This window comes from Phoenix dactylifera, chromosome 2 (genome assembly GCF_009389715.1).
Source record: "Phoenix dactylifera cultivar Barhee BC4 chromosome 2, palm_55x_up_171113_PBpolish2nd_filt_p, whole genome shotgun sequence".
Classification (NCBI taxonomy): Eukaryota; Viridiplantae; Streptophyta; class Magnoliopsida; order Arecales; family Arecaceae; genus Phoenix; species Phoenix dactylifera.
This window is the reverse complement of record NC_052393.1, coordinates 14147740-14173541: the sequence shown is the minus strand read 5'-3', so window position 1 is coordinate 14173541 and position 25802 is coordinate 14147740. Positions and strand designations below refer to the sequence as shown.

The 25802-nt window shown below is 47.6% G+C and overlaps 2 protein-coding genes across 2 annotated transcripts; both read left to right on the top strand.

The window, feature by feature from the left end:
* The first annotated feature begins 1198 nt into the window (after positions 1 to 1198).
* On the top strand, positions 1199 to 15779 carry LOC103720506 (beta-glucuronosyltransferase GlcAT14A-like). Its single transcript, XM_008810229.4, has 4 exons — positions 1199 to 1762; positions 9305 to 9380; positions 9489 to 9604; positions 15082 to 15779. The coding sequence occupies exons 1-4, from the start codon at positions 1234 to 1236 to the stop codon at positions 15594 to 15596; spliced, it is 1236 nt and encodes a 411-aa protein (XP_008808451.1). The 5' UTR covers positions 1199 to 1233; the 3' UTR covers positions 15597 to 15779.
* A 6461-nt stretch (positions 15780 to 22240) lies between these two features.
* On the top strand, positions 22241 to 24287 carry LOC103720507 (UDP-glycosyltransferase 92A1-like). Its single transcript, XM_008810230.4, has one exon. The coding sequence runs from the start codon at positions 22571 to 22573 to the stop codon at positions 24017 to 24019; it is 1449 nt and encodes a 482-aa protein (XP_008808452.1). The 5' UTR covers positions 22241 to 22570; the 3' UTR covers positions 24020 to 24287.
* The last annotated feature ends 1515 nt before the right edge of the window (positions 24288 to 25802 follow it).

Here is a 25802-nt window from a genome sequence, read left to right as displayed (position 1 = left end):
TTTAAATGCCATATGCATAGCGCCAAATGCCTACTAAATTTTCCAAGCGATGGCCGACCACTTAACTGAAGGCAAACTATTAAATAAGTTGGGATTAAATTAAGGCCATGAGACAGTGGTGGCTAATCTAACCAACAATTACTCCCTGATGCAAGCCTGACAGATGACATTTTTAAATATGACTTCTGCTGGCTACCAAAAAAAAAGAAAAAAAAAATATGACTTCTGCTGAACTTGTGGTTGCCTTGGCTTGGTCCACTCTTCCATTAACTGTACCTTTCTGAGCGACAGCAACCTTGTATGGCAACACTATTTGTGTCTGGAAAACTTTTAGTGTCAATTACTGCATGCATTCTTCCTCATCAATCTTGAAGAGGGGGTTAATTGTTTCAATTGGTATGAACTACCGGTTTCATGTATCATTTCAATCAGTTATTGCATGCATATTTCATATTTAGAATGAGATTGGGATGTTTGAATGTATTTGGGCTGATCTTATACTCAACTGGGGCAAATATAAGTTGTGGAAGTCTTCTTCGCTTTTGTGGGTGGATTTCAATAGAATTCATGGAGTGGATAGTCTATTCGACTATGCTCATGTCAATCTGTTACCTCCACAGCGCCAAAAAGGTCAAATTCTTGTAGAAAATTCAGTTCAATTTTGTTGTATTTTTCAAACAAGGAGCATTGAGCTGCATTTTCCATTGAATTCATGAAATGGATGGTCTATTTGAATAGACATTTTTAAAATAATATCGGCCGGGCAGGCCAACAGGTCAAATTTTGGTAGAAAATTTAGTTCAATTCTGCTAGATTTTTCAAACAAGTAGCATTGGGCTGCATTTTCTATTGGATTTATGCAATGGACAGTCTATGCGAGAGAAAAACACACCGATTGAGATTTTTTTTTTTTTTTATCTTTCTCTAGCCCAATCATAGTGGATTTTTCAAAGAACCCCGAGAAATGATGATGACCTCAAAATGCACCAACCAATATTTCAAGAAAGAGACACTGGACCATGCGGCAGCCCTGGAGTCAAATTTGTTTAACGGGTGCACCCACACAAAACACCCTCTCAACTACCTGAATATATTTCTTTATAATCTCCCACCTGAAACGAGAAAGATGGACGGCTGTGATTTGCCTATCACGTTTACTCACAGCTTCACCGGCTGGACAAGCAACGATCGCGAACAAAAAAGGAGAAAGAGGGGGGCATAGTAACAACAATAATGCAGTCGGCTCCTCCTCCGCTGTCCCGTCGCCTCTCCTGCATTCTCGTCACCGTCTTCGTCGCCCTCCTCTTCCTCTTCCTTGTCCTCCCATTCTCCTCCCCGCCCTCCTCCTCCTCCTCCTCCTCCTCCGCCGCCCCGCTCCGATCCTCCGCCGCCGCTCTCATCTCCTCCTCACCGCCCACCCCCTCCTTCGCCTACCTCCTCTCGGGCACCGTCGGCGACGCCGACCGCCTCCTCCGCCTCCTCCGCGCCACCTACCACCCAAGGAACCTCTACCTCCTCCACCTCGACGGCGCCGCCCCCCAGGCCCAGCGCGACCGCCTCGCCCGCGCCGTCCGCGCCGTTCCGGCATTCCGATCCGCCGGCAATGTCCACGTCATCGGAAAGTCCGACTTCGCCAACCCCCGCGGCTCCTCCGCCCTCGCCGCCACCCTCCACGCCGCAGCCATCCTCCTCCGCCTCGGCCCTAATTGGGACTGGTTCATCAATCTCCATGCCTCCGATTACCCTCTCGTCACCCAGGATGGTATGATCCGAGTCTCTCTCTCTCTCTCTCTCCGCTTTCTTTTCATGGAATTTTGGTTATTTATGTAAGAAAATATAAAATATATAAATAAATCTACCTCATCCTATCGGCTTAAGCTTTTAGGATAAGTGATGATTTCAACATGGTATCAGAGCAGAGGTCCTGAGTTCGAACCCTGTCTCCACACTCTTTAACCTCATTATTAAAAATTTCACATGTTGGGCTCGCCCATTAAAGAAAAGTCCGGCCCACATATGAAAAGAAGCGTAAGAAAATATAAAATATATAAATAAATCTACCTCATCCTATCAGCTTAAGCTTTTAGGATAAGTGGTGATTTCAACAATTTATGCTGGAATCTTTCCTTTTCAAGATGATATAACCTTGAGAATGCTCATTTTCTAAGATTATGTGATTATCTTTCGATTGAGAAATTGGGAACTAAGAGTTCGGTTCTTTGGTGGAGTGCCTAGATCACTGAATAACTCCATCAACACCACGTTTTATTAGCAAAATGTAAATGTGATCATCGTAATGTCTTTTAATGTTTTCAGCTGTCTATCCTTGAACCGTACGACCTCTTTTTTTGGACTTGAAAAGGGGAAAAATATTGCTTGATGCACCGATTTTAATTGTTGTTCTTTGTAGCGAGAAGTTACCTTAATGCTGATGTTATTTTGTGATTATTTCTTGATGCGATCCGATAGAATTTGATCCGTATCCCAAGATTCTTGACTCTTCTTGATTTCTGGAAGGGTAGTTCCGACCTGATTGCAGACACGATTTCTAAAGATCCGTCCGTCAGATCAATCTCAATTTTGGATATGTTGTAGATCTCCGCGTTAGCTTTTCAGCGGTAGGTCGTGGGTCTAGAGATGACGTCGGGATCTTAAGATATCAGCCTCCGACTGATGACTGCGCAGGGAAGGACGGGCTGATAATCCAACGGGATGGAGTTGTTTGTGGAAGCTGGAAGGGATCAAGGAGGAGAGGAAGAAGAGGGAGGAGGTGGCTGGCCTCTCGGGACAGAGGTGGTGCAGCCGGATGAAGGAGGGGGCGGCGGCCTTGGACGGCGGCCTAGGGAGAGGGGGAAGGCGTCGCAAGAAGAGAAGAGAGAAGGGAAGAGAGCTAGGGCAAAAGCCTTTCAATTAATTTTTGCATGCTGAAATAGGTGCTCACCATATCTATTTATAGGTGGCTACCTGACCCCTTAACTTGACTTGATCTAATTGAATTCAAGAAACAACTAAACCCAAAGCGACTCTAATAAAGGCCAAGTCGGCTAACCCGAGCAAGGCTATGCTGAAATAAAATTAACATCAAGGACTCAAAAGCAAAAATAACCAAATGATTAAGTCCGAGGCGGTCTAGTGGATCCAACCGCATCACTCCACCACGCTTCCCTTAACCTTGTCCTCAAGGTCGGAAGTCAGGGAAACGATCAAGTATCTCAATCTCAAACTCCCATGTGGCCTGGTCTGCTGCTCTACCCAGCCACTCCACTAGTATCTGGGTTTCCAGTCGTCCTTCTACTCGTATTCTGCGCTTCGCCAGCACTCGAACCGGCTCCACTACCTCGTCCTCCGGTGGCTCATGTATGATTGGGCCGACAGATGTCTTGGGTCCAAGCTGGGCCCTCAGAAGCGACACGTGGAATACCGGGTGAACTCTCGATGTAGTCGGCAAGTCCAAGCGATACGCCACGGGTCCAATGCGCTCCATTATCTGAAAGGGCCCATAGAAGCGATGAGAGAGCTTCTGGTTCGCCATGGGCCGCAGTGTCAACTGTCGATAAGGCTGCACCTTGACGTATACCCAGTCGCCCACCTCGTATACTGGATCTCTGTGCTTCCGATCATGCAGCTGCTTCATTCTGTTTTGCGCAGTCGTTATGTGGAACTTTAACCGCCGTAAGGTAGCATCGCGGTCTAAGAGCTCAAAATCTGCCTCTGTCCGGTCCGCATGTGACAGTGGATCATAAACTCGCAGCGTCGGTGGTACTCGTCCATACACCGCCGCAAAGGGTGTCATCCCTATGGCTGAGTGGAAAGCGGTGTTGTACGAATACTCGGCCCAAGGTAAATAAGAAAGCCACTCTCGGGGCCGATCACCAATCATACAGCGCAAGTACTGCTCGATGCAGCGGTTTACCACCTCCGTCTGCCCATCGGTCTGAGGGTGGTAAGCCGAGCTCATGGCAAGCTTCGTCCCTTGCTGTTTGAAGTAAGCCTGCCAGAATGCGCTAACAAAAATGCGGTCACGATCAGAAACAATAGTCCGAGGCATACCATGTAATCGAGCAATGTCCCGTATGTAGACCTCTGCCACCCGTCGAGCAGAAAATGGATGTGCGAGCGCCGAAAAGTGGGCATACTTGCTGAGGCGGTCCACAACGACCATGATCACTGAGTACCCTCGAACTAATGGCAGCCCCTCAATGAAGTCCATCGACACATCCTCCCAAACCTGATCAGGAATCGGTAAAGGCTGAAGTAGACCCGCAGGTCGCAGTGAATCCGCCTTCGCCCTTTGGCACACATCGCATTGCTGTACATAAGCTCTGACCGCTGCCTTCATGCCTACCCACGTACAGCTCTGGCTCAGCCTCTTGTAAGTCCTGAACAATCCCTCGTGTCCAGCAAAAGGAGTATCATGGAAGTGCTGGATCAATACCTGCCGCATGGCTGAATCGGTGGGTACGCAGATCAACCCATGGTCCAGAATCAACCCATCTCGGTCCTCCATCTCGGGATGACTGCTCGGATCTGCTGCCAACTCCCTCTGGATCTGTACTAGGTCCGGATCCCGGCATGTGGCGGTCCTCAAGTCTGAAATAAAAGAAAAAACCGGCGTAGTCAAAGCCGCCAACTCGCCGGACTCGGGATGGCGCGATAGTGCATCCGCCACTCGATTTTCTGCGTCCTTTTTGTACACCATCTCATAGTCGTAGCCGAGAAGCTTCGACACCCACCTCTGCTGGGCTGGAGTATGTATGCGCTGCTCAAGAAAAAATGGAAGGCTCTGCTGATCAGTCCGAACGATGAATCGGCGGCCGATAAGGTACGGCCTCCACTTTGTGACTGCATGGATGACCGCCATCATCTCCCTCTCATATGTGGACAGCGAGCGGGTCCTAGGGGACAACGCCTTGCTCATGAAAGCAATTGGCCGTCCCTCCTGCATCAAAACAGCACCAATGTCGGCACCGGAAGCATCGCACTCGACTACAAACGGTTTGGCGAAATTGGGTAGCGCCAAAACCGGGGCCGTCGTCATGGCTTCCTTGAGCTTCTCGAACGCTTCCGTCGCTGCCTCGGTCCATCTAAACTCGCCCTTTCGCAGCAACAGGGTCAGTGGCGCGGCGATCTTTCCATATCCCTCCACAAACCGGCGGTAATAACCGGTTAGGCCCAAAAATCCTCGCAGCTCCTTTTGGTTCTTAGGTAGCGGCCACTCGGTCATGCAATGTATCTTTGCTTGGTCCGGCTCCACACCTGCAGCAGAGATGACATGGCCTAGGTACTCGACCTTCGGCTCGGCCCATAGGCACTTGGATCGCTTTACCTTCAATTGATTTCTGCGCAGAATTTTCAGCACTTCCTCTAAGTGCTCTAGGTGCTCCTGCCATGAACGACTGTAAACCAGTATGTCATCGAAGAATACAAGGACATACCGTCGTAGTAATGGTCTGAATATGTCATTCATGAGCCCCTGGAACATCGCTGGTGCATTGGTGAGGCCGAACGGCATCACCTGGAACTCATAATGGCCATCGTGTGTCCGAAACGCCGTCTTGTGCACATCTTCGGGCCTGACACGGATCTGGTGGTATCCGGCACGGAGATCAAGTTTGCTGAAGTATTCCGCACCAGCAAGCTCATCCAACAGCTCCTCGATGACTGGAATCGGATACCGGTCCTTAACGGTGATCGTGTTAAGTGCCCAGTAGTCGATGCAGAATCGCCACGTCCCGTCCTTCTTATGTACCAGCAGCACCGGCGATGAATATGAGCTTCTACTGGGCTGAATGATGCCGCTCTCCAACATCTCTCGTACCATCTTTGAGATCTCCTCCTTCTGAACGTGCGGGTAGCGGTAAGGCCTCACATTCGCCGGTTCTGCTCCCGGTACAATCTCTATGTGATGATCGTGCTCCCTCTCGGGTGGAAGACCATGAGGCTCTTCAAATAAATCTGCGAACCCCTGTAAGAGAGCAGCCAAATCAGTAGGTATACCTGCCTCCGTCGTGGTCTCCGTCGACAGAGGTAAGAGCTGCATCAAGTAGCTGTGCGCGCCGGGTCCGGGCAAGCCGACTAGGGGCTGAAGTGCAGCCCTTGGGCTAGGCCGAATGCCATCCAATCTAACTCGCCGTCCGCTCCGTCTGAAAGTCACCCACATCTCGGCGAAGTCGAATGTAACCGGGCCAAGACTCTGCAGCCACTACGTACCAAGGACCAAATCAGCTCCTCGTAATGCCAACGGATAGAGATCGAGCTTGAATTGGCTGCCCTGGATCGTCAAAGTGATGCCTCGGCATATGCCCTCCGCCCTCAACGTGGCTCCGTCACCCAATGCCACGTCGAAGCCCAATGTCGGCTCTGCTATGAGACCGATCTGTTTGACGAGCCTCTCATCCAAAAAATTGTGGGTGCTGCCCGTATCTATGAGGATACGCACCACACGTCTTTTGATCATGCCGTCCACGCGTAGCGTTTTCGGTGTCGCCGATCCGGAGTAGGCATGCAATGAAATCTGAGGTGGCACGTCCTCTTCCTTGGCCACTAAATCTTGGGGCTCGTCCTCAGCAACCTCATCACCATCTTCAGCCACGGCCTCGTCCTCCAATCCGTCGATCAACATCACCGCTCCGATGGGCCGCGCACACCGGTGTCCCGGTGTAAATTTCTCGTCGCAGCGAAAACATAGGCCTTTTGCTCGACGTTCCTCCACTTGTGCTGGTGTCAAGGTCCTCCCGGGTGGACGCTCAACCCTTTTGACGTCACCTGACAAGCGAAGAGGGGTCCTCGGCCCTATGTTGGCTGCTGCAACCGTCGGCGCTCTCGGCTGGCCGATGGAGCCCCCTGCGGTTTGGCCAGCCCGGGGGTTGGTCCAGCTGCCCCGTGCCGCTGATCAAGTGGTCTTGATCTTCTCTTCCACCATTAGGGCCAAGGCAAAGGCATCCTCCAGAGATTGTGGCCGCAAAGTCCTCACCTCGGCTTGAATGTCGACACGAAGTCCTCCGAGGTATACGCTTTTCAGCGCGGAGTCGCTCCACCCCACCACTCGGTTGCTGATCCTCTCAAACTCCTCTTGAAAGGCTCTAACAGTAGTCTTTTGGGTGACCCTTGATAGCATAGACTGGAAGTAATCGTACTCGGTAGGGCCGAAACGCCGACAAATTGCTGCAGAAAAATCCTCCCAACCGTTGAAAGGTCGGGCTCGGTCGGCGGTTTGAAACCATCGCAGGGCGGTCTCTTCTAGGTGAAAAGATGAGATCAATACCTTTTGGTCCTCCGCTGTGCCATGGTAGTGAAAGAACCGCTCAGCTCGATACACCCAATCGAGAGGATCGCCGTCTTTAAACTTGAGAAATTTCAGCCTAAGAGTCAGTCCGCGATTTCCTCCCTCTCGATCTCCATTACGGTCCCGATCTCGTTCATATCCTCGGCGTGGGTACTCCCCCACACGCTGGTTCCTCATCTGAAAATTCTGGATGGGATCATCCTCCATATCCAACCCGTCGTCGATGCCTATCGGGCTCATCCCCCGAGCCCTAGCGCGTGCGCCAATCGGTATGAGCTCGGGTCGAGGTCTAGGTCGATCTTCTCCTTGGTCCAGCCGCATCTCCTCTGGTGGGTTGGGAAGGAGAGGCTCACGAGGAGGGGGTCCCCTCCGTCCTGGTCGTCCACGGGTGGGGGCCGGAGATTCCACCCGGGTCCGACGCGGAGCTCCCCCCGGTGGAGTTTCTTGCCTCTGATTTAGCAATAGTTGCAACATCATCTCGATATGGCGTTGCGTGGTATCCATCTTCTCCATCAATTGTTGTTGGCTCTGCTGCATAGTTGTTTGATTCCCACGCAAGAACTCCAAGAGACGGTCGGTGGAATCAAGATCGGGTCTCAGGTCCGCCGAGGCCGCGGGTGATCGCGAGCCTTCTTGATGTGGGTCGACGCCCCTTGAAGATGCCGCTTCTTGCTGCTTCGAGGTTGTAGAGCGGGTGTTCACCATCTTCCAAGGCCAAGGATTGAACTGCTCTGATACCAAATTGATGCGATCCGATAGAATTTGATCCGTATCCCAAGATTCTTGACTCTTCTTGATTTCTGGAAGGGTAGTTCCGACCTGATTGCAGACACGATTTCTAAAGATCCGTCCGTCAGATCGATCTCAATTTTGGATATGTTGTAGATCTCCGCGTTAGCTTTCCAGCGGTAGGTCGTGGGTCTAGAGAGGACGTCGGGATCTTAAGATATCAGCCTCCGACTGATGACTGCGCAGGGAAGGACGGGCTGATAATCCAACGGGATGGAGTTGTTTGTAGAAGCTGGAAGGGATCAAGGAGGAGAGGAAGAAGAGGGAGGAGGTGGCTGGCCTCTCGGGACAGAGGTGGTGCAGCCGGATGAAGGAGGGGGCAGCGGCCTTGGACGGCGGCCTAGGGAGAGGGGGAAGGCGTCGCAAGAAGAGAAGAGAGAAGGGAAGAGAGCTAGGGCAAAAGCCTTTCAATTAATTTTTGCATGCTGAAATAGGTGCTCACCACATCTATTTATAGGTGGCTACTTGACCCCTTAACTTGACTTGATCTAATTGAATTCAAGAAACAACTAAACCCAAAGCGACTCTAATAAAGGCCAAGTCGGCTAACCCGAGCAAGGCTATGCTGAAATAAAATTAACATCAAGGACTCAAAAGCAAAAATAACCAAATGATTAAGTCCGAGGCGGTCTAGTGGATCCAACCGCATCATTCCTCTTCTTGTTTTAAATCTTATTCATCTTTTAGATTGGTCATCCAATGACCCGAGAGGGGTTGTTTTGATGCCCATCTATGATGTCTGATATATGGATATCCTGTATGTGGAGGGTCAATGTGCTTGCTATGTTAGATTAGTGGGGAGTACCTGTATGTTTGTCGAGTTGAAATTTGAACCATAAAGATTTATATGATATACAAATCATTAGAGAAGGTATTTTGTGGAGTTTGGAAATTTTGGGATGGCAGACTCAATGGCCTCTCCAATTCCTCCTACATCTCCTTGTGGAATTGTAGCGGGGCATCCAGTGGCAGGGAAAGCCTGTTGATGTTGAAATAGCTATGTCAGTCTCACGTGCCAAATGGTGGTATATGGTTTGTAAAGTAATTAAGTTAGACAGCTATTTGTTAGAATTCTTTTCTTTGGAAGGAATATCTGCTAAGTTCACGACTTGCAATATCTAACGTATAGTCTAAACTCTAAACATATGTCTATCTGCCACTTGGCAGTCAGGCTATTGTACTAGATTTTTTTTCCCCTGAATATTTGACTAGACTTTTATTGTTTTGCAGATCTTCTTCATGTTTTTTCTTTCTTACCCAAGGATCTCAATTTTGTTCAGCATTCAAGTTATATTGGTTGGAAAGAGTATGGACATCTGAATTGTACTTTGTTTTTTCCCCTCTCTTCCATTATCATGCATTGTGCATGATTTAATTTTGTGATCGTTGGCTCAGAAAGTGCCTTTTGAAATAGGTCTCAGCGACAAAAACTAATAATTGTCGATCCTGGTCTTTATCTCTCATCAAGGACTGAAGTGTTCTATGCTACACAGAAGCGCGAGTTGCCAAATGCCTACAGGTTATTTACAGGTTGTTATTTAGCTTATTATACTTGATATTTTAACTACTTTTGTCTGTTAAGTATGTAACTTTATCTGGAAGCATGGGATGCCTAATTTTTGCAATTACATGTGACTCTTATCACATTAACATTATTGGCAGTATCCACATCATAGCATACCCATACGCATAAAATTTCAATGTTATGCAAGTAGAACTAAGAAAATTAATTTGCACGACTTCTTCATACTAATGACATAAAATGATAAATTATTTATGACAAAGGAAAGATTACTTTAATAAGCTTTATATATTCTAACCGCCAGAGAGTATAATAGCAGTCTACAGTAAATACGGTTTTGTTTCATAAAGCTGAAAGTAAATACTCTAATTGTCAGCAATGAGCTTGTTTCCCTTAATGGCACCCTTTGAAGTTTTCCAATTTATTTTAAGTTAGCTAGGATCAAAATTTTTCAAAGTGCTCAGTTTCATATTAGAAATATTGAGCTGGCTGGGTATTTCTGCAAGTAGAGATGTAGTTCAAAACTATTGAGTTTTCTTCTAGTCAGTCACCATATTTCCAGAGTTTAACAAAGAAGAATATGGAATACTTCTAATGTTTGTACCGAATATGTTTTACCTAGTGTTTTTACAAATATTTGATATCAAGATTAACTTTTCATTGTATATAATGTGGGTTAAGAGTGACAATTTTCAAAGTATTTACTCCACAAGTATGGCTGTTTTGCTACAATAGTTTGATTTTCAGGAGCTATAGATTATTAAAGGCTATAGTAAATAAAGAGGGTTGTGACATGATAGACCATATTAAATTGATATGGCGGGCAACAAGAGAAATGAAGTGCAAGTGAAACACCATAGAGTCCTTGCGATGGGTGGATGACTCAAGTGGTGGAGATTGTGGCAAAGATAAGAGGCCCGATAGAGTTTGTGGAGGAGATAGGTGGAGCCCTAAGTGATGAATGCTATGATGGAGCCTAGTTCAGTGGTGGCTATAGTTCGACAGCCAAGTAGTGGCCCTCTTTTTGTTGTGGAGCAAAAAAGGAGGCACTGAGCAGGCGATTAGGCTGTGGTAGCAAAGGAAGACTGTAATAGCAGAACTATGATGGTTGGGTCCCCACTGTTTAGGCATGGTGATGAACTGTGCCGAAGATATGGCTAGTTGAGATCTGCCTTCTCGATCCTGGGTTGGTGAGCGGCTAAGCAGACAACTGTGGCGGTAACAATGAAGTCAGAGGTGGCCATGAGGGAGATGTCAAGGTGGAGTGATGAGTGGTGCTGGAGTTGGATTGTGGGAGAAATGGGGCTGCATCGATTTTGGCAAAGGCTCGGTGAACAGCAGTAGCAAGGAAGCCCCAATCTGCACCTAGATTTGGCAGCAGGACTCGCTCTCTCTATTTTTCCCCTTCTAACCTCTCTCTTCTCTTCTTCTTTCTTGGCAAGTGGGGGTTCTCAGGTGCTTTTGTGCCACCGACGATGCTTTGTGGTGGCAGTTTTAAGGACAAATGAGTAGGCTGGGGTGAAGCCCAACATTGGTGAAGCCTAATGGATGCATAGGTGAAAAGATTTGCATGAAGATTTAGGCTTGTTGGCATTAGAAATTATTAGAGCTTCGAGATAATCAAGGCTATCACAGTTCAAGGTTTAGTGGAGCTAGAATGCCTTTAAAGTATTCAATATGAAGTGCAAAATGGGGGATTAAGGACGACGGAACCGGTACCGGACATCGTACTGGTTGTCCGGCAGGACGAGTCGGGACCGCACCGTGCCGTGCCGGGCTCGTACTGACACATCTTCTATGGGGGGGAGAGGGAGTAACGAGAGAGGAAAAGAGAGAGCGGGGGAGGGAGGGAGAGGGCGAGGAGGGAAGAGAGAAGCCGGGTCCAGCCGGCGGAGGCCAAGAAGACGCGGATGCGGGGCTCCACCTCCGAGCCCTTTTTATTTTTGGATTTTTTAAGTTGAAGTCGGCAAAAATTAAGTGAAGTCGGCAATGGGTTTGCCGACTTCAACTTAAAAATTCAAAAATAAAAGGGGCCCGGAGGCGGAGCCCGGCCTCCGCGTCTCTCCGGCCTCCGCATCCTCCGTGCGGAGGCTCCCCGACCTCCGCCAGCCGGCTCTAGCCTCTCTCTTTCCTCCTTTCCCTCTCCCTCCCTTCTCCACTTTCTCTCTCTCTTTTCCTCCTTTCCCTCCGATGAGTTGTTCGATTTCAATGGCGGAATCGTCCCGGCTCACCATTGGCACGGCCCGGGATGCCCTGAATCAGGCGGTTCAGGACAGTTCCGCAGACCTTGTGGAAAATCATTTTGAATGTTCTGGCATCTAAGGTGTGCCTTTTCTGGCTTGGGATAGCAACTATTTTGATGTTGTTTGAGGTTAATTGGAGGGTGTGAAGGGTGTATCATGTGCCTCCTCCAAAATGGACGGTTTAGGGTAGAGGTTTTAGCATAATAATATTTTGTATGCTGCATTGCTATATTCCCTTGTTCTCACTCCCCTGCTTCCCTCTATTTTCCTTTTTTGTTTCTTGATTGAGGCTTGGTTTTGATGCCTCCCTGTATGTATTGGGTGGTATTTGCATGTCATCTGGGGGCCTTCATTTGTGACTATGGTAACCCTCTTTCTCCTTTCCCCCTCTTCTTGTCTTTTTTTTTTCCTTTTCCCCCCCTTCGTATCAATTCATTTCTCTTGTTGAAGTGGTGGTGATTTAGTCACCATTTTGCTCGAAAGACTAAATGTGGAAGAAGAAAGATGAAAGATGGAGGTTGATAAGTGTAAGAGGAAAATAGTTGATAACTAGGGGCCAAAAGGCCAGCATGATTGCATTTCGTCTTCCAAATTAACAAGAAAGTAACTGGTTTTTCATCTCTCAGCAAAAGGACTTTGATTTCTTAGCTTTGAATTTTTAAATTTAATTTCTTCTTCTTGAGTAACACCCTACAAACTATTAGATCCTAACTATTATACTGGTTGTTTTTATAATTATTTTGTTTGATGACTAAGGCAATGTGCCCCAATTGTCTTTGTACCTGAAAATGTCTGACTTTTTAAGAACCTCAAGTAAGCACTTTCTGTACCACCAAAACAGGTATTAAGTATATAAATGATAAGTATGTTAGCCTATAGGTTCCTAGATTAACGTGACTAGTAGTGTTTCTTATGATTGGAAAGGCATATATTTCATATCCCATGATATCAAAGTAAAGAAAAAGAAAAAAAGAAAAACAGGTAGTTGTTGACACTTGACTAGAAGTGCCAATACATGTGGATTATTATTGTGCACCACTAGTAATGGCTGAGTACAAGGTGCTCAAAGCACCTAGGTATATCTACAATATCCATGTTGACTATCTAAGAGAACACATATCTGGTTAGGTGGTTGTTTAGAGTTCAATATCTTGTCTAATTCATTTCCAGATGTTTGAAAAAGTTGAGACTAGGATCAACCAGGGTGGTTGGAGCTTAAGGTGATTTGGATAGGAACAACCTTAGCTGCAATAGAGGTTCTGATCATGGATTTGAGTTAAATATACTTGAAAGAAGAAAATCTTAAGAGAAAAATGATGCAGGACACACATTTGTTTAGGTGTCAAGTATTATGAAAAGGTTTGTGAGCATATTATCAAAGGAAGAACAGATTTCAAGGTGAAATCTTTGTTTACACTTTATAAGGGTTGGAACGGTCAAGGACAAAGCAATAGAGAATTGATTGAGGTCAAGTTTTGTTTTCAGCTGAAATTGATCGGTTTTGGTTGAGACCAAACCAAAACTATCTTGTTTTGGTCTAGTTTCAGTGAAAACTGACTGAAACTAATTATAAGTACCTTTTTTATGTTATATTTTAATATTTATTATCATTTTTGGACTCGTTTCTTTCTCAATTTGCATATGTAGGCTGTATAACATCATTTTGTAATGGTTTTTCTTTCTCTTGTTGAGTTAAAAGTGGGAATAGATAATAAACATAATGGTTGGCGAGCTAGGAACTTTAAAATCACCTTTATTAGAGTACTTTATAAATGCTTTCTTGCACAAACACGAGATATTTTCTAGGAATAATATCTTTTCTATACAAAATACATGCGACATTCCACAACTATGTGTGTTGGATTACATAGCCAATTGGTTCTAGAAAATGTTAACCAAATGCTCGAATTCAATTTGTTTATGAGTTATACTAGAAAATGAAGGAAAATATTTGAAAGATCTAGTCATTAAATGTTTCATATTTGCTAAATACAATCAATTATCAAATAAAGTGATATATATATATATATATATATATGTGCATGGTAGGAAATATCAATTTGCTTGAATTTTACCTATATGTGTTATCAGTCTTAGCCTAAAATTGTCCAAACTACATAAATAAAAAAGCTATATAGCATAACTTACTCTAAGATATTGTGTATAATTCTTCTTAGTTTCTTTTCATTTTTATTTAATTTTTAATATTTTTACTTTTCTTACTTCGTTGATCAAAACTCGAAAACTTGGTGCAACCACTGAAACTGCTGAAACTGAAATTCAATGGAGCCAGCTGAAATGGAAACCAGAACCTTATTTGTCAAATTTTGATTGAGATCATATTGGCATCTTTGCTGAAGATATAGGGAGGTCCTAGTAAGGAATGATTAAATTTCTGTCCATTTTTTGGCAGGAGGCCATGGCCTAAGCCAGTGTTGAAATAGCGAACTGACATATTCACAACATGAAAAAAATAGATACGGGGACACAAAGGGAAACATAGTTTTAACTGCACATTTATTTTCAAAATATTGTGTGAAATAAAATATTAGAATGTATTATTGTGTACGTTTTTCTGAACACAACTTCTTAATTATGATACAAGCAAAAATGAAATTTGACCAATGCTTAAAGAGGGTGAAGATTTGCTTTTAATGTCATTATGGTGGGGCCTTAGTTGCCAAAATCGGGAGGTGGTGCAGGACCGGGTGCAGTTGCAGGTGCATTACCCCCCAATAAAAGATTTCATCTACTAAGTGTGGGGCAAAATCATTACTAGAAGAGTCTAACTTTCTACCATGCCCTAAAGCTGCAACGGAAATCTGTAAAGCATTGAACTGTCTATCATGTATCAAATTGAACGTATATGACATATATTCTTGGAGCTGGACATTGATGTGTGTACAGCACATGCCAAACTTAACTTGGATGAGAGTTATAGAAGGTTCTGAAAGAAACTCACACGAATGCCTTAAAAAAAAAAAAAAAATTTTTTTTGATGGTTATGGTTATTGCAGTTGAGTTTAACATAATATTATGTCATGATATTTGTTTGTATAAACTGTAAATTTTTTTCCCCTTTCCAGTGGGCTGGTGGGAAGTGTGGGGTTGGTGGTTTTGATGTACTGCATTTTTGTTCAATCAACTCCCCCCCCCCCCACCCCCCCCAAAAAACATCATTAGAGTTGTCAAACTTATGGAGAGGAGATGCTAAGATACTGATCAGTTTACTGTTTAAGCAGGTTCTGCTTCGGTAATCCTAAGCCGGAAATTTGTGGAGTATTGCATCTTGGATACTGACAATTTACCACGAACTCTTCTTATGTACTATGGAAACACGCCTTCATCGTGCACAAACTACTTCCAAACCGTTCTCTGCAACTCTCCTGAATTCAACAGGACTGTTGTTAACCATGATCTACACTATGTGGTATGGGACACATCCCCAAAAAAGGAACCGCATGTACTGACTACAAATGACTTGGAGAATATGACTCAGAGTGGTGCAGCCTTTGGTACAAGGTTTGCCAGAGATGATCCTGTTCTCGACCACATAGATCAGGAGGTCCTGAATTGTGGTCCCAGCAAGATAGTTCCAGGAGGCTGGTGTTTGGGTAAAGGTCATACTGACGCATGCTTGATCTGGGGTAATGTCGATGTTTTGATCCCAGGTCCTGGAGCCATGAGGCTTGCAGACTTCATGGCACAGCTGCTCTCCGCCGGGACCTTGCATTCGCATCAGTGCATATGGGACTGATCATGTAATTTGATGGACACCTGCTTCTAGAAAATTTTGTTTATTGATTCATGTTTTTAGGTCTTATTGTACTGTTATCAGATCTTACAGTTTAGTTGATTAAAATGGTGTTCTGTCAGTATCTTGTTACAAATTCAACCATTATTCAGATACACTTCCTTCTCCTGCCCCTGTTCTCTTTCATTCTTAACCTTGTCATTGAACCAAGATGACTGGCAGGCATGTTTTGACTGGTAGTTCTACATAATGAAATTAGGAACTTATGCATGGCGAATTTTTATGTTTGCATCAGTTAGTTCTTTAGTTTTTCTTAGGATTCTATGAAGTTGGATGTTAGTTTTATTCTTTTTTGATCTCTCGGCTTTCATCTATTAGTTTTGAATCCACTGGAAAGTTCATGGATTCGATTTACATTAGCATTGTCAGCATTTGGTTGGCACAACAAATAGGTGATGTCTGATTGATGATTTCGTTTTTTCCCAACAGGATGGGCAAAGGTAAATTTTATGGAGCATGCTTCATTGAAATTATCCCCAATGACACACCCCCACCCACCCACCAAAAGAAAGGGCCCATATGTTAATTATTCCTATCGAACTGCTGATTTATGTGGTCATGGGCAACCCGCAATTCGTCTCATTCGTGGGCAGCCAGGGCAGCTTTTACGGATTTTGATGCCTGTGGGTACCAAGCATCTGAAGTGCTTGAAACTCTGAAGGTATTTGAGCAACAAAGGCAATAACTGTTGGTCAAAAGTATCCTTCTTCTAACCTGCATTTCATTAAAAGAAAAAAAAAAAATCAGACCTTCCAAAAATAATCCATGAGACAAATACCACGTAATCATGAACAAGAAGTATATTTGGCAGCGTGGGGCAAGTAAACCCTAGATTCAAGTAGTGCTGGAAGTAGGACGGGCTAGACCCCTAATTGGGCCCAACTCAAACCCAATTGGGCTAGCTGGAATAATTTATTTGGCCCAAAAAGTAAGTTAGAGCGAACCTGATTGAAGTTTAGCATTTCAATTTTCATCGTAGCAGATTTACTAGCGCACCCACCCACTCCATCTAATGTCGACCCTACTGCGTCTAGGCCTTCAGTCCCTCCATCTCTCGTGACTATGTTTTCTTACAAGGCATTCCACCATCAATTACCTCGATCTCAGAACCAATTTCACCTACACCAATCTACTCAATCAGGTGTTGGACTACGTGGTGGCAGCAATAGTGAAGCTAGGGTTCAGTAGTTTCTAGCTGAAGATCATTGAGGGTTGAGATGCCTGGTGCGATTGGATACCTCTTGCTCCAATTTTCGAACAATCGAGTGAAACTTTCCCCGAACACTTGGTGTGCTGTGACTATAGCAGATCGAAGCAACAATGCACTGGAGGGGTCAGTGGCCAGGGAGGGCTGGCGAGCGCGCGTGGCCAAAGGGACGATGAGGGGTGTCGAGAAGTCACCTCCGGGAGTGGCTGGGACCACCCCATCGCGATCGACAGTGGCCCAGGCCCGACCCCGACAGCCTGTGTGGACTAGCCACCGTATCACGGAGGAGTTGGAAGTTTTCCAATGCCACTTCGCCGAGGTGTTGGAGCTTCCGGCCGATCGGGTGGGGAAGGCTTGGAGTGCTTGGGCGTCAATGATGGTGGTCGTCCGCAACTTGGAGCGGCGGGTTCCGGCCGAATGGGTGGCTCGTGAGCTGCATATCATAGGTAGAATGGAGTATGACGTGGAGTTGTTTCTGATAGCAGAGGAGATGTGCACGTTCCTGTTCAAGAATCGAGACGACCGAGATGTTGCTCTGGCGGACGGGCCGTGGCTGGTGGCAAATCAGTTGCTGGCTATGGAGGAGTGGAAGCCGAACTTCATTCTGGGCATCAACACAGTCAGTTGGATGATGGTGTATATCTGACTGTCGTGCCTCCCGCTCGAGTACTGGGAGTGGGACTCTATTCTCGACATCGCGGTGGCGGCGGGCTAGCCACTGGTTCTGGACGGCGTCACCGATCAACTCCGGAGTTTTGGCTACTCTAGGGTGAAGGTCGAGATCGACGCCCTCAAGCCACTTAAGCCAGGCATTTTTATCTAAAGGGAGAAGCAGAGATTTTGGCAAGAGTTCATTTACGAAAACCTGCCGGCCTTCTGCTTTTCCTATGCCTGAATCGGTCACTTGGAGAGCGAGTGCCAACACCCTCTCCTGGTGCCGGATCTAAAGTAGGAGGGGCTCCAAGCTGCTCCCCTATGCTGATGGTGCTGGAGGTCCCGAAGGAAACACTATGGAAGCCAGTGGCGGAGGTCGCTGGCCAGGCCTGCCGGTTGGTGTTCGGCCCGTGGTTGACCACCAGCCGCATCCGCCAGCAAAGGGCCACCGACGCCAAGGTCAAGGTGAGGAAGGAGACCGAGCTCACCCCGAGTCAGCTTTGGGGCCGACCTCCTCCCAGTTAGGACTGAGCTCTCCCCGGAATAGGCCGAGCTCGCCCGAGTAGCCTCCAGACTTCCACGGCTAGCAGAAGCCCAAGAAGGTGGCTCGACAGAGCTCACCGAAGAAGACGAACAGGGCCGGTAACTCGGGGACCCCCGCGGACGAGGTGAGTTTAGTTAACCCCGACTTAGAGGCTAATCCGAGTCGGCCGAGTGGGGCTCACATGGCAGGTTGGGCTGAGGGTGTTGTGGAGATGGGCCGGGCTGAGGAGGGTTCGATTGATCCTGTTATGGCAGAGACCCCAGGCCTCAAGTGGAGTAAGCCCCTTTGAGTCCTATTGGCAATCTATGCGAGCACCGACTACAGGGAAAGGAGGTTGCTTTGGGGTGAGACAACCAATCTCATCCAGTAGAGGCTCCGGATGCTGGTTGCAAGGGACTTTTAACCATATTGATGGCCTGGAGGAGAAGCGAGGGGGGAGGGCCTTCACTAACAAGATCGAAGTCAGGGAGTTCCAGAACTTTCTTTTGGATAATGGACTGGTTGACCTTGGGTTCACCGGATCGAGATTTACCTGGTGCAACAATAGGGCTAGTCACGCGTGCATTTGGGAGAGGATTGATAGAGATTTTTCCACGGCCAACTGGATCCAAAGGTACCCAAATTTTTTGATGTGTCAGTTACCCCGAACTGCTTCAGACCACTATCCCGTCCTGGTAAGTACCTTGCATCTCACTCCGTATGGTAGTCCTTTTTATTTTGAGAAGATATGGCTTTTCTACCCTCGGTCGTGGGACGTGGTGCGGGAGTCCTGGGGAATGTCAGTGTGGGGGGACGCTATGTACAGAGTGACCCACCAGTTGGAGCTGATTAGGCGCCAACTATGCAGATGGAACCGGAAGGAGGTAAGGAACATCTTCAGAAGGATGGAGAAGACAGAAGCATCCATTGCCACGCTCCAGTCTCTAGAGGAGCGTGGGGGGCTACCTGATGGCGATCAGGCGAAGCTTAGGGTCTTGTTGTTCAAGCATCACTCACTCCTCAAGTAGTAAGAGGTCTTTTGGAGACAGAAGTCCAGAATTCAATGGATCTTGGAGAGAAACGGGAACACGAGGTTCTTCCATCAATCGGCTATCATCCGGAGGTAGAGTAACAAAATTTGCAGAATCAGGGACAGTAGTGGACAGCTAACAGAGAATCCTAACACCATCAGGTGGACTTTGGAGCAATTCTTCCGGTCTAGGTGGACTAATCAGGTGGACAGTGGGAGTGTGGTCAGCGAGTCGGCTCCATCGATAAGGATCTCGAAGGAGGAGAATGTAGCTCTGGTCAGCCCGATTTCAAATGCAAAAGTCCGGGAAGCCCTCTGGTCATTGGGCAAGGACAAGGCCCTGGGGCCAAACGGTTTTCTCCTAGCCTTCTTCAGGAGGTATTGACATATTATCAGGTAGGAGATGATGGCAGCTATCCAGCAGTTTTTCTCAGGGGCAACAATGCCTAGGGACTGGAAGCATACCTTCATCACCCCAATTTCGAAGAGGCAAGATCCTATGGAGCTGGGCCACTTTCGACCGATCAGCCTCTGCTTTACTCTGTACAAAGTCGTGGTGAAGATTCTGGTGCATAGGTTGAGGGGAATCCTACCAAGACTCACCAGCCCTAAACAAGGAGCCTTTATTAGTGGTCGGTCCATCTCCGATAATGTACTCATTGCCCACGAGTTCATTTATGACCTCTTGAGGGCTCCGGAACAGATGAGTCTGATGGGTGTCAAGCTCGACATGGAGAGAGCCTACGACATAATGAGGTGGGACTTCGCGACACACTCTCTAGAGAGCTTCGGTTTTCATCTTTTATGGATCAGGTGGATTTAGGGTTGTATTCAAGCCCCGTCTTTTGCTATTCTAGTGAACGACTCTTTCTCGTTTTTCTTCAAGTCTTCGAATGGGCTGAGGCAGGACTGCCCACTACCACCGCTTCTGTTCATCATCTGTGCGGACTTGTTGTCTAAAGCGCTCCGATGCGCCTTAGTGGTGTAAAATATGGAGGCTTATAGACCGACGTTGGACTCTGTTTAGATCTCGCATCTACTCTTCGCTGACGATTGCTTTCTCTTGGCTCGTGCGACAAGGTAGACGACTTAGTCGATCCGGAGGATTCTGAAAAAGTATCGTGCGGCATTTGGGCAGCAGGTCAATTTTGCAAAGTCAACTATCTGCTTCAGTCTAAAGATCCATCCAGGAGTGAAGGCTTCCATCATGGGCATTCTCAGAGTTGGGGAGCAGGAAGGCACCTTGAGATACCTTGGGTTCCCAATCACATGTCGACGCCTTTGCAGAGGGGAGTGTTCTACCTTGGAGCAAGACATCAGGTGTAGGCTAGAGGAATGGCAGGCGAGCGCATTATCTATGATAGGCAGAGTCACCTTTGTATGGTCAGTTCTCAGCTCGATTTCGATTTATCTGTCATCCAACACTATTGTGCCTCTCGCAGCACAACGATGCTTGGAGTAGTTGTTTAGGAGCTTCATTTGGGGGCGGCGAGGGGGAGGTAGCGGTGTGCACCTGCTGGTTTGGGATACGATCTGCCAGTCGATCAGTAGCGATGGGCTGGGGGTCATTCCCTGATCGAGTGGTGAGAGATTCTTGCAACCAGATTGGCGGTCAAGTTTTTTCTAAGGCGGAGTGCCTTTAAGGTTCTTTGATGATGACCAAGTACAAATATCTAGCCGGCCCGACAACCTTCCGCATTGGCTAGTACAGCTCCTTCATTTAGAGAGAGATTTTCACTCATACCCCATTGATGATCCTGACGATTAGATGGGAGATTGGGGACAGGCAGGCTATCGACGTCTTGGAGGATAGATGGCTGTCTGAGCTGCCGCTGTGTGGGTGGCCTACCATGATTGATCTTGGGTGGTTGGATGCATGCAGAGTCAGCTATCTGTTCATACTAGATGAGCGGAGGTGGAACAAGTGGCTCGTCCGGCAGGCTTTAGGGGATCAGTTGGTCGAGCAAGTCATGGCTCCGTCGATTCCCATAGGAGAGGCTGCAGATAGGAGGATTGGAGTGGGTCTCGGAGGTCGGAGGTGAAAGACCGGGTCTTACTTGGGCTGGTCCAGAGGGCTCCGACCCGGCGAATGATGGGGACTGAATTTAGAGCTGCACATCCACTCCCATGTTGTCCTGTTCGTTTGGAAGGTGGCATATGGGTGACTGCCAACCAGAGGTGTGATGGCTGGGTGTGGTGTGAAGACTTCCTCGGCTTGTGAGATCTACCCGGAGGTGGAGGAATCTATTTTTCATGTCCTCATTGGATGCTCATGGGCCGCTCAGATCTGGGGGTGCACCTTATTCTCCCCCGGCCTGGGACAGGGGTGGTCTTCGACTGAGGATCTACTTGGTTTCTTGGAAATGTCCTCATGGAGGCCCAGCCTTGCAGAGCAAGGGATTTGCGTTGCCTATCTGACCTACCACAATTGGCTAGATATGAATGCTTGAATTTTCAAGGACATCAAGGTGCATCTGAGGGCAGTGGCAGACAGAGCTCTATTTCATGCGGCGGAGATCATTAATGCTAGTGCGACAGGTTCCTTTGAGATGGCTAGGGATATCTGGAACTCTTACTCTTCTCTTGCAGCAACTAAAACCACATTGGTTTCCTAGGAGCCCCGACCCTTGGCTTTCTCCAGATGAATTTCGACAGTAGTGTCAGTAAGGAAGGGGACAGTGAAGGTGTTGGATTTGTCATTAGAGACCACGATGCCAGACTAGTAGTGGCCAAAAGCCGGTGGATCTTCGATACTTCTGTTACCAGTGTTGAGCTTAGAGCCGCATTGGAGGGCATCACCTATGCGCAGCTTGTTTTGGGTATGTACCGCATCCTCTTTGAGGAGGACTTGGCAACGGTGATCGAGTGGATTTGGGGTTGACATAGTGATGCTGGTGGGATGACATTGCCGCACAATAGATATAAACTTTTGAGTGAGTGTGACTCCTTTCGGGCCACTCATATTTACTAGAAGGGGAACAGTGCTGCTGACTAGGTTGCCTCCTATACGGCTTATCATTTCGGAGGTTTCCTCTGAGAAAATCAAATGTTTTCTTTTCTTCTATGCGAATTCTTTTTTTTATTATTTTGTTGGGTGTACTCGTGCTCATTCTGTGTGAGGTGCTAATATATCAAAATAATAATAATAATAATAATAATTATTGACTGTGAGAGTTGGTGGCAAAACGCCGGCGATCTGAACTAGGACAAGACTGATATATACAACAAGGTGACGCACGATCGGAATCTAGTTTCGGTGGCTCTCGGAATCTCGTGGGGACCAGATGGCATTGACGTCAAGTTAGGCCATCGCAGGCTCTATTGTCGCTTCTTTCATGAACGGCGGCAGGAAGCAAAATTAAGATACAAGAAAGCGGCTGCCGTCCATTGTTTTCCGATCAATCCACAGATTCCACAGGCCAGGAGAATGCTCTCCTATAAATAAACGACCCACAACTCCAACCTCCTCCTTCAGGCAAAGCCTCGGTTGTCGGCAGTCTGCTATGTCGATGGAAGACCCAAAGCCCCCTCATGTAGTTCTCTTCCCCTTCCTGGCCCAGGGCCATTTTGCCCCCTTCCTCGCCCTCGCCGAGCTCATCCACCGCCGGTACACCACCTGCACCCTCACCCTCGTCAGCACCCCTCTCAACGTCCAAAACCTCCGATCCTCCATCCCCCCCACCTCCCCCATCCGCCTTCGAGCCCTCCCCTTCTCCCCTTCCGCGCACGGCCTCCCTTCCAACGCCGAGTCCACCGCCGACATCCCCTTCCACCTCTTCATCAATCTCTTCCAAGCCTCCGAGGCCCTCCAGCCCGCCTTCGATCAGCTCATCGCCGACATCATCCAAGAGGAAGGCCGTCCTTCTCTCTGCATCATCGCTGATCATTTCCTGGGTTGGACGGTGCACGTTGCGCGGAGGCACGGGGTCTTTCACTCCATCTTCGTGACTAGCGGAGCCTATGGCACCGCCGTCTACTTCTCTCTCTGGACTCACCTCCCGCACACCCTCACCACCTCCGACGAGTTCTCGCTTCCCGAATTCCCCGACACCCGGATCCACCGCTCGCAGCTCCCTAAGCACTTACTCGTCGCCGATGGTGGCGACTCGTGGTCCGTCTTTCTTCAGCGCCAGATATCGCTTTGCTCCGAGACCGACGCCGTGCTGGCAAACACGGTGGAGGAGTTCGAGACCGCTGGCTTGCGGATGCTGAGGAGAATCATCGGAGTTCCCGTCCGGCCCATCGGCCCGTTGCTTCGTCCACCAGCTTCTCCCTCCTCCTCGACGGCCGACAAGAATTTTATCATGCAATGGTTGGATCTGCAACCGCCAAGATCGGTTCTGTACATCTCATTTGGCTCCCAGAACACCGTCGCGGCATCCCAAATGATGGAGCTGGCGATGGGGCTGGAGGCAAGCGGGAGGCCTTTCATTTGGGCTATCAGACCTCCGGCCGGGTTCGACGTAAGGAGCGAATTCAGGTCGGACTGGCTGCCGGAGGCTTTCGAGGAGAGAATGGGAGAAAGGAAGGTAGGGATGTTGGTGCATGGATGGGCACCTCAACTGGAGATCTTATCGCACCGATCGACGGGGGCTTTTCTCAGCCACTGCGGCTGGAATTCGGTGCTCGAGAGCTTGAGCCGGGGCGTGCCGATCGTCGGGTGGCCCCTCACGGCGGACCAGCTGTACAATTCGAAGATGCTGGCGGAGATGGTGGGGGTGTCCGTGGAGGTGGCGAGGACGAACATGGAGTGCGCGAGGGTGGAGAGAGTGGAGGTGGCGAGGATGGTGGAGATGGTGATGGGTGAGACGGCGAAGGGGAGGGAGATGCGGAGGAGGGCGGAGGAGATAAGGGAGATGATGATGGGAGCGTGGAGGGAGGGAGTGGGGTCGTCGGTCCGGGGATTGGAGGAGTTCTTCCGGGCTGTGGGTTCAATGAGAAAGGCATCTTGAGTGCGAATTTTCACGTTTGACGGAATGGATGCCAAATTATAAGGAGCTAGAGTTCTGTTCTGTTGGAAGTCTTCGACCTTCGGTGAAACGAAGTATGGAGTTGCTGGAGCAACTGTTTGTGTAAATGCTCCAGAGAGCGTTGAGGAAAGCTTGGCTGAATATTATTACATGGTTCCACTGGTAAATGGTAATGGTCTGACCATGATTGTTCTCGGCGATAAAATAAGTATCTGGTTGCATCTCTAATATTTACTTCTATTGTTAAGAATGGTGAAAACTCCAGCTAAAATCTTGTGTCCTCATTCATTGTCACATCTTGTCATTTGCCAAGCTAGCCTAGGTTTAGGCTAAATCATAGTCCAGCATCCGATCTGAAAATTTTGGGTCCAATTCTGACTTGTTCTTTGCAGCTTGCCTTTCTTTTAAGTGAGGCCCCGGACATAGCTAGCTCATGAACAAAGGCAGCGTACCATGCCAAACAATGGCCTCTTTTTTGTGGGCTAACACATGGACCAACTTTCAGTCGAGTCTCATGCTAGAGAGCTCGATGAACTATGTGGCAGTGTACCATGCCAAATAAAGACCTCTTTCCTCTTTCCTATGGGTAAACATATGGACCAACTTTCAATCGAGTCTCATTCTAGAGAGCTCGATGAACCATGTGGCAGCGTACCATGCCAAACAAAGGCCTCTTTCTTGTGGACTAACACATGGACTAACTTTCAGTCGAGTCTCGTGTTAGAGAGCTCGATGAACCATGTGGCAGTGTACCATGCCAAACAAAGGCCTCTTTGCAATGAGTAAACACATGGACCAACTTTCAGTCGAGTCTCATGCTAGAGAGCTCGATGAACTATGTGGCAGTGTACCATGCCAAACAAAGACCTCTTTCCTATGGGTAAACATATGGACCAACTTTCAATCGAGTCTCATTCTAGAGAGCTCGATGAACCATGTGGCAGCGTACCATGCCAAACAAAGGCCTCTTTCCTGTGGGCTAACACATGGACTAACTTTCAGTCGAGTCTCGTGTTAGAGAGCTCGATGAACTATGTGGCAGTGTACCATGCCAAACAAAGGCCTCTTTGCAATGAGTAAACACATGGACCAACTTTTAGTCGAGTCTCATGCTAGAGAGCTCGATGAACTATGTGGCAGTGTACCATGCCAAACAAAGACCTCTTTCCTATGGGTAAACATATGGACCAACTTTCAATCGAGTCTCATTCTAGAGAGCTCGATGAACCATGTGGCAGCGTACCATGCCAAACAAAGGCCTCTTTCCTGTGGGCTAACACATGGACTAACTTTCAGTCGAGTCTCGTGTTAGAGAGCTCGATGAACCATGTGGCAGTGTACCATGCCAAACAAAGGCCTCTTTGCAATGAGTAAACACATGGACCAACTTTCAGTCGAGTCTTATGCTAGAGAGCTCGATGAACTATGTGGCAGTGTACCATGCCAAACAAAGACCTCTTTCCTATGGGTAAACATATGGACCAACTTTCAATCGAGTCTCATTCTAGAGAGCTCGATGAACCATGTGGCAGCGTACCATGCCAAACAAAGGCCTCTTTCCTGTGGGCTAACACATGGACTAACTTTCAGTCGAGTCTCGTGTTAGAGAGCTCGATGAACCATGTGGCAGTGTACCATGCCAAACAAAGGCCTCTTTGCAATGAGTAAACACATGGACCAACTTTCAGTCGAGTCTCATGCTAGAGAGCTCGATGAACTATGTCGCAGTGTACCATTTCAAACAAAGACCTCTTTCCTATGGGTA

Coding starts and splice junctions, on each gene's coding strand:
- LOC103720506 (XM_008810229.4), top strand. CDS start 1,234: ATGCAGTCGGCTCCTCCTCCGCTGTCCCGTCGCCTCTCCTGCATTCTC. Junction 1,763..9,304: donor CCCTCTCGTCACCCAGGATG/GTATGATCCGAG, acceptor ATTGTTTTGCAG/ATCTTCTTCATGTTTTTTCT. Junction 9,605..15,081: donor TGCCTACAGGTTATTTACAG/GTTGTTATTTAG, acceptor CTGTTTAAGCAG/GTTCTGCTTCGGTAATCCTA.
- LOC103720507 (XM_008810230.4), top strand. CDS start 22,571: ATGTCGATGGAAGACCCAAAGCCCCCTCATGTAGTTCTCTTCCCCTTC.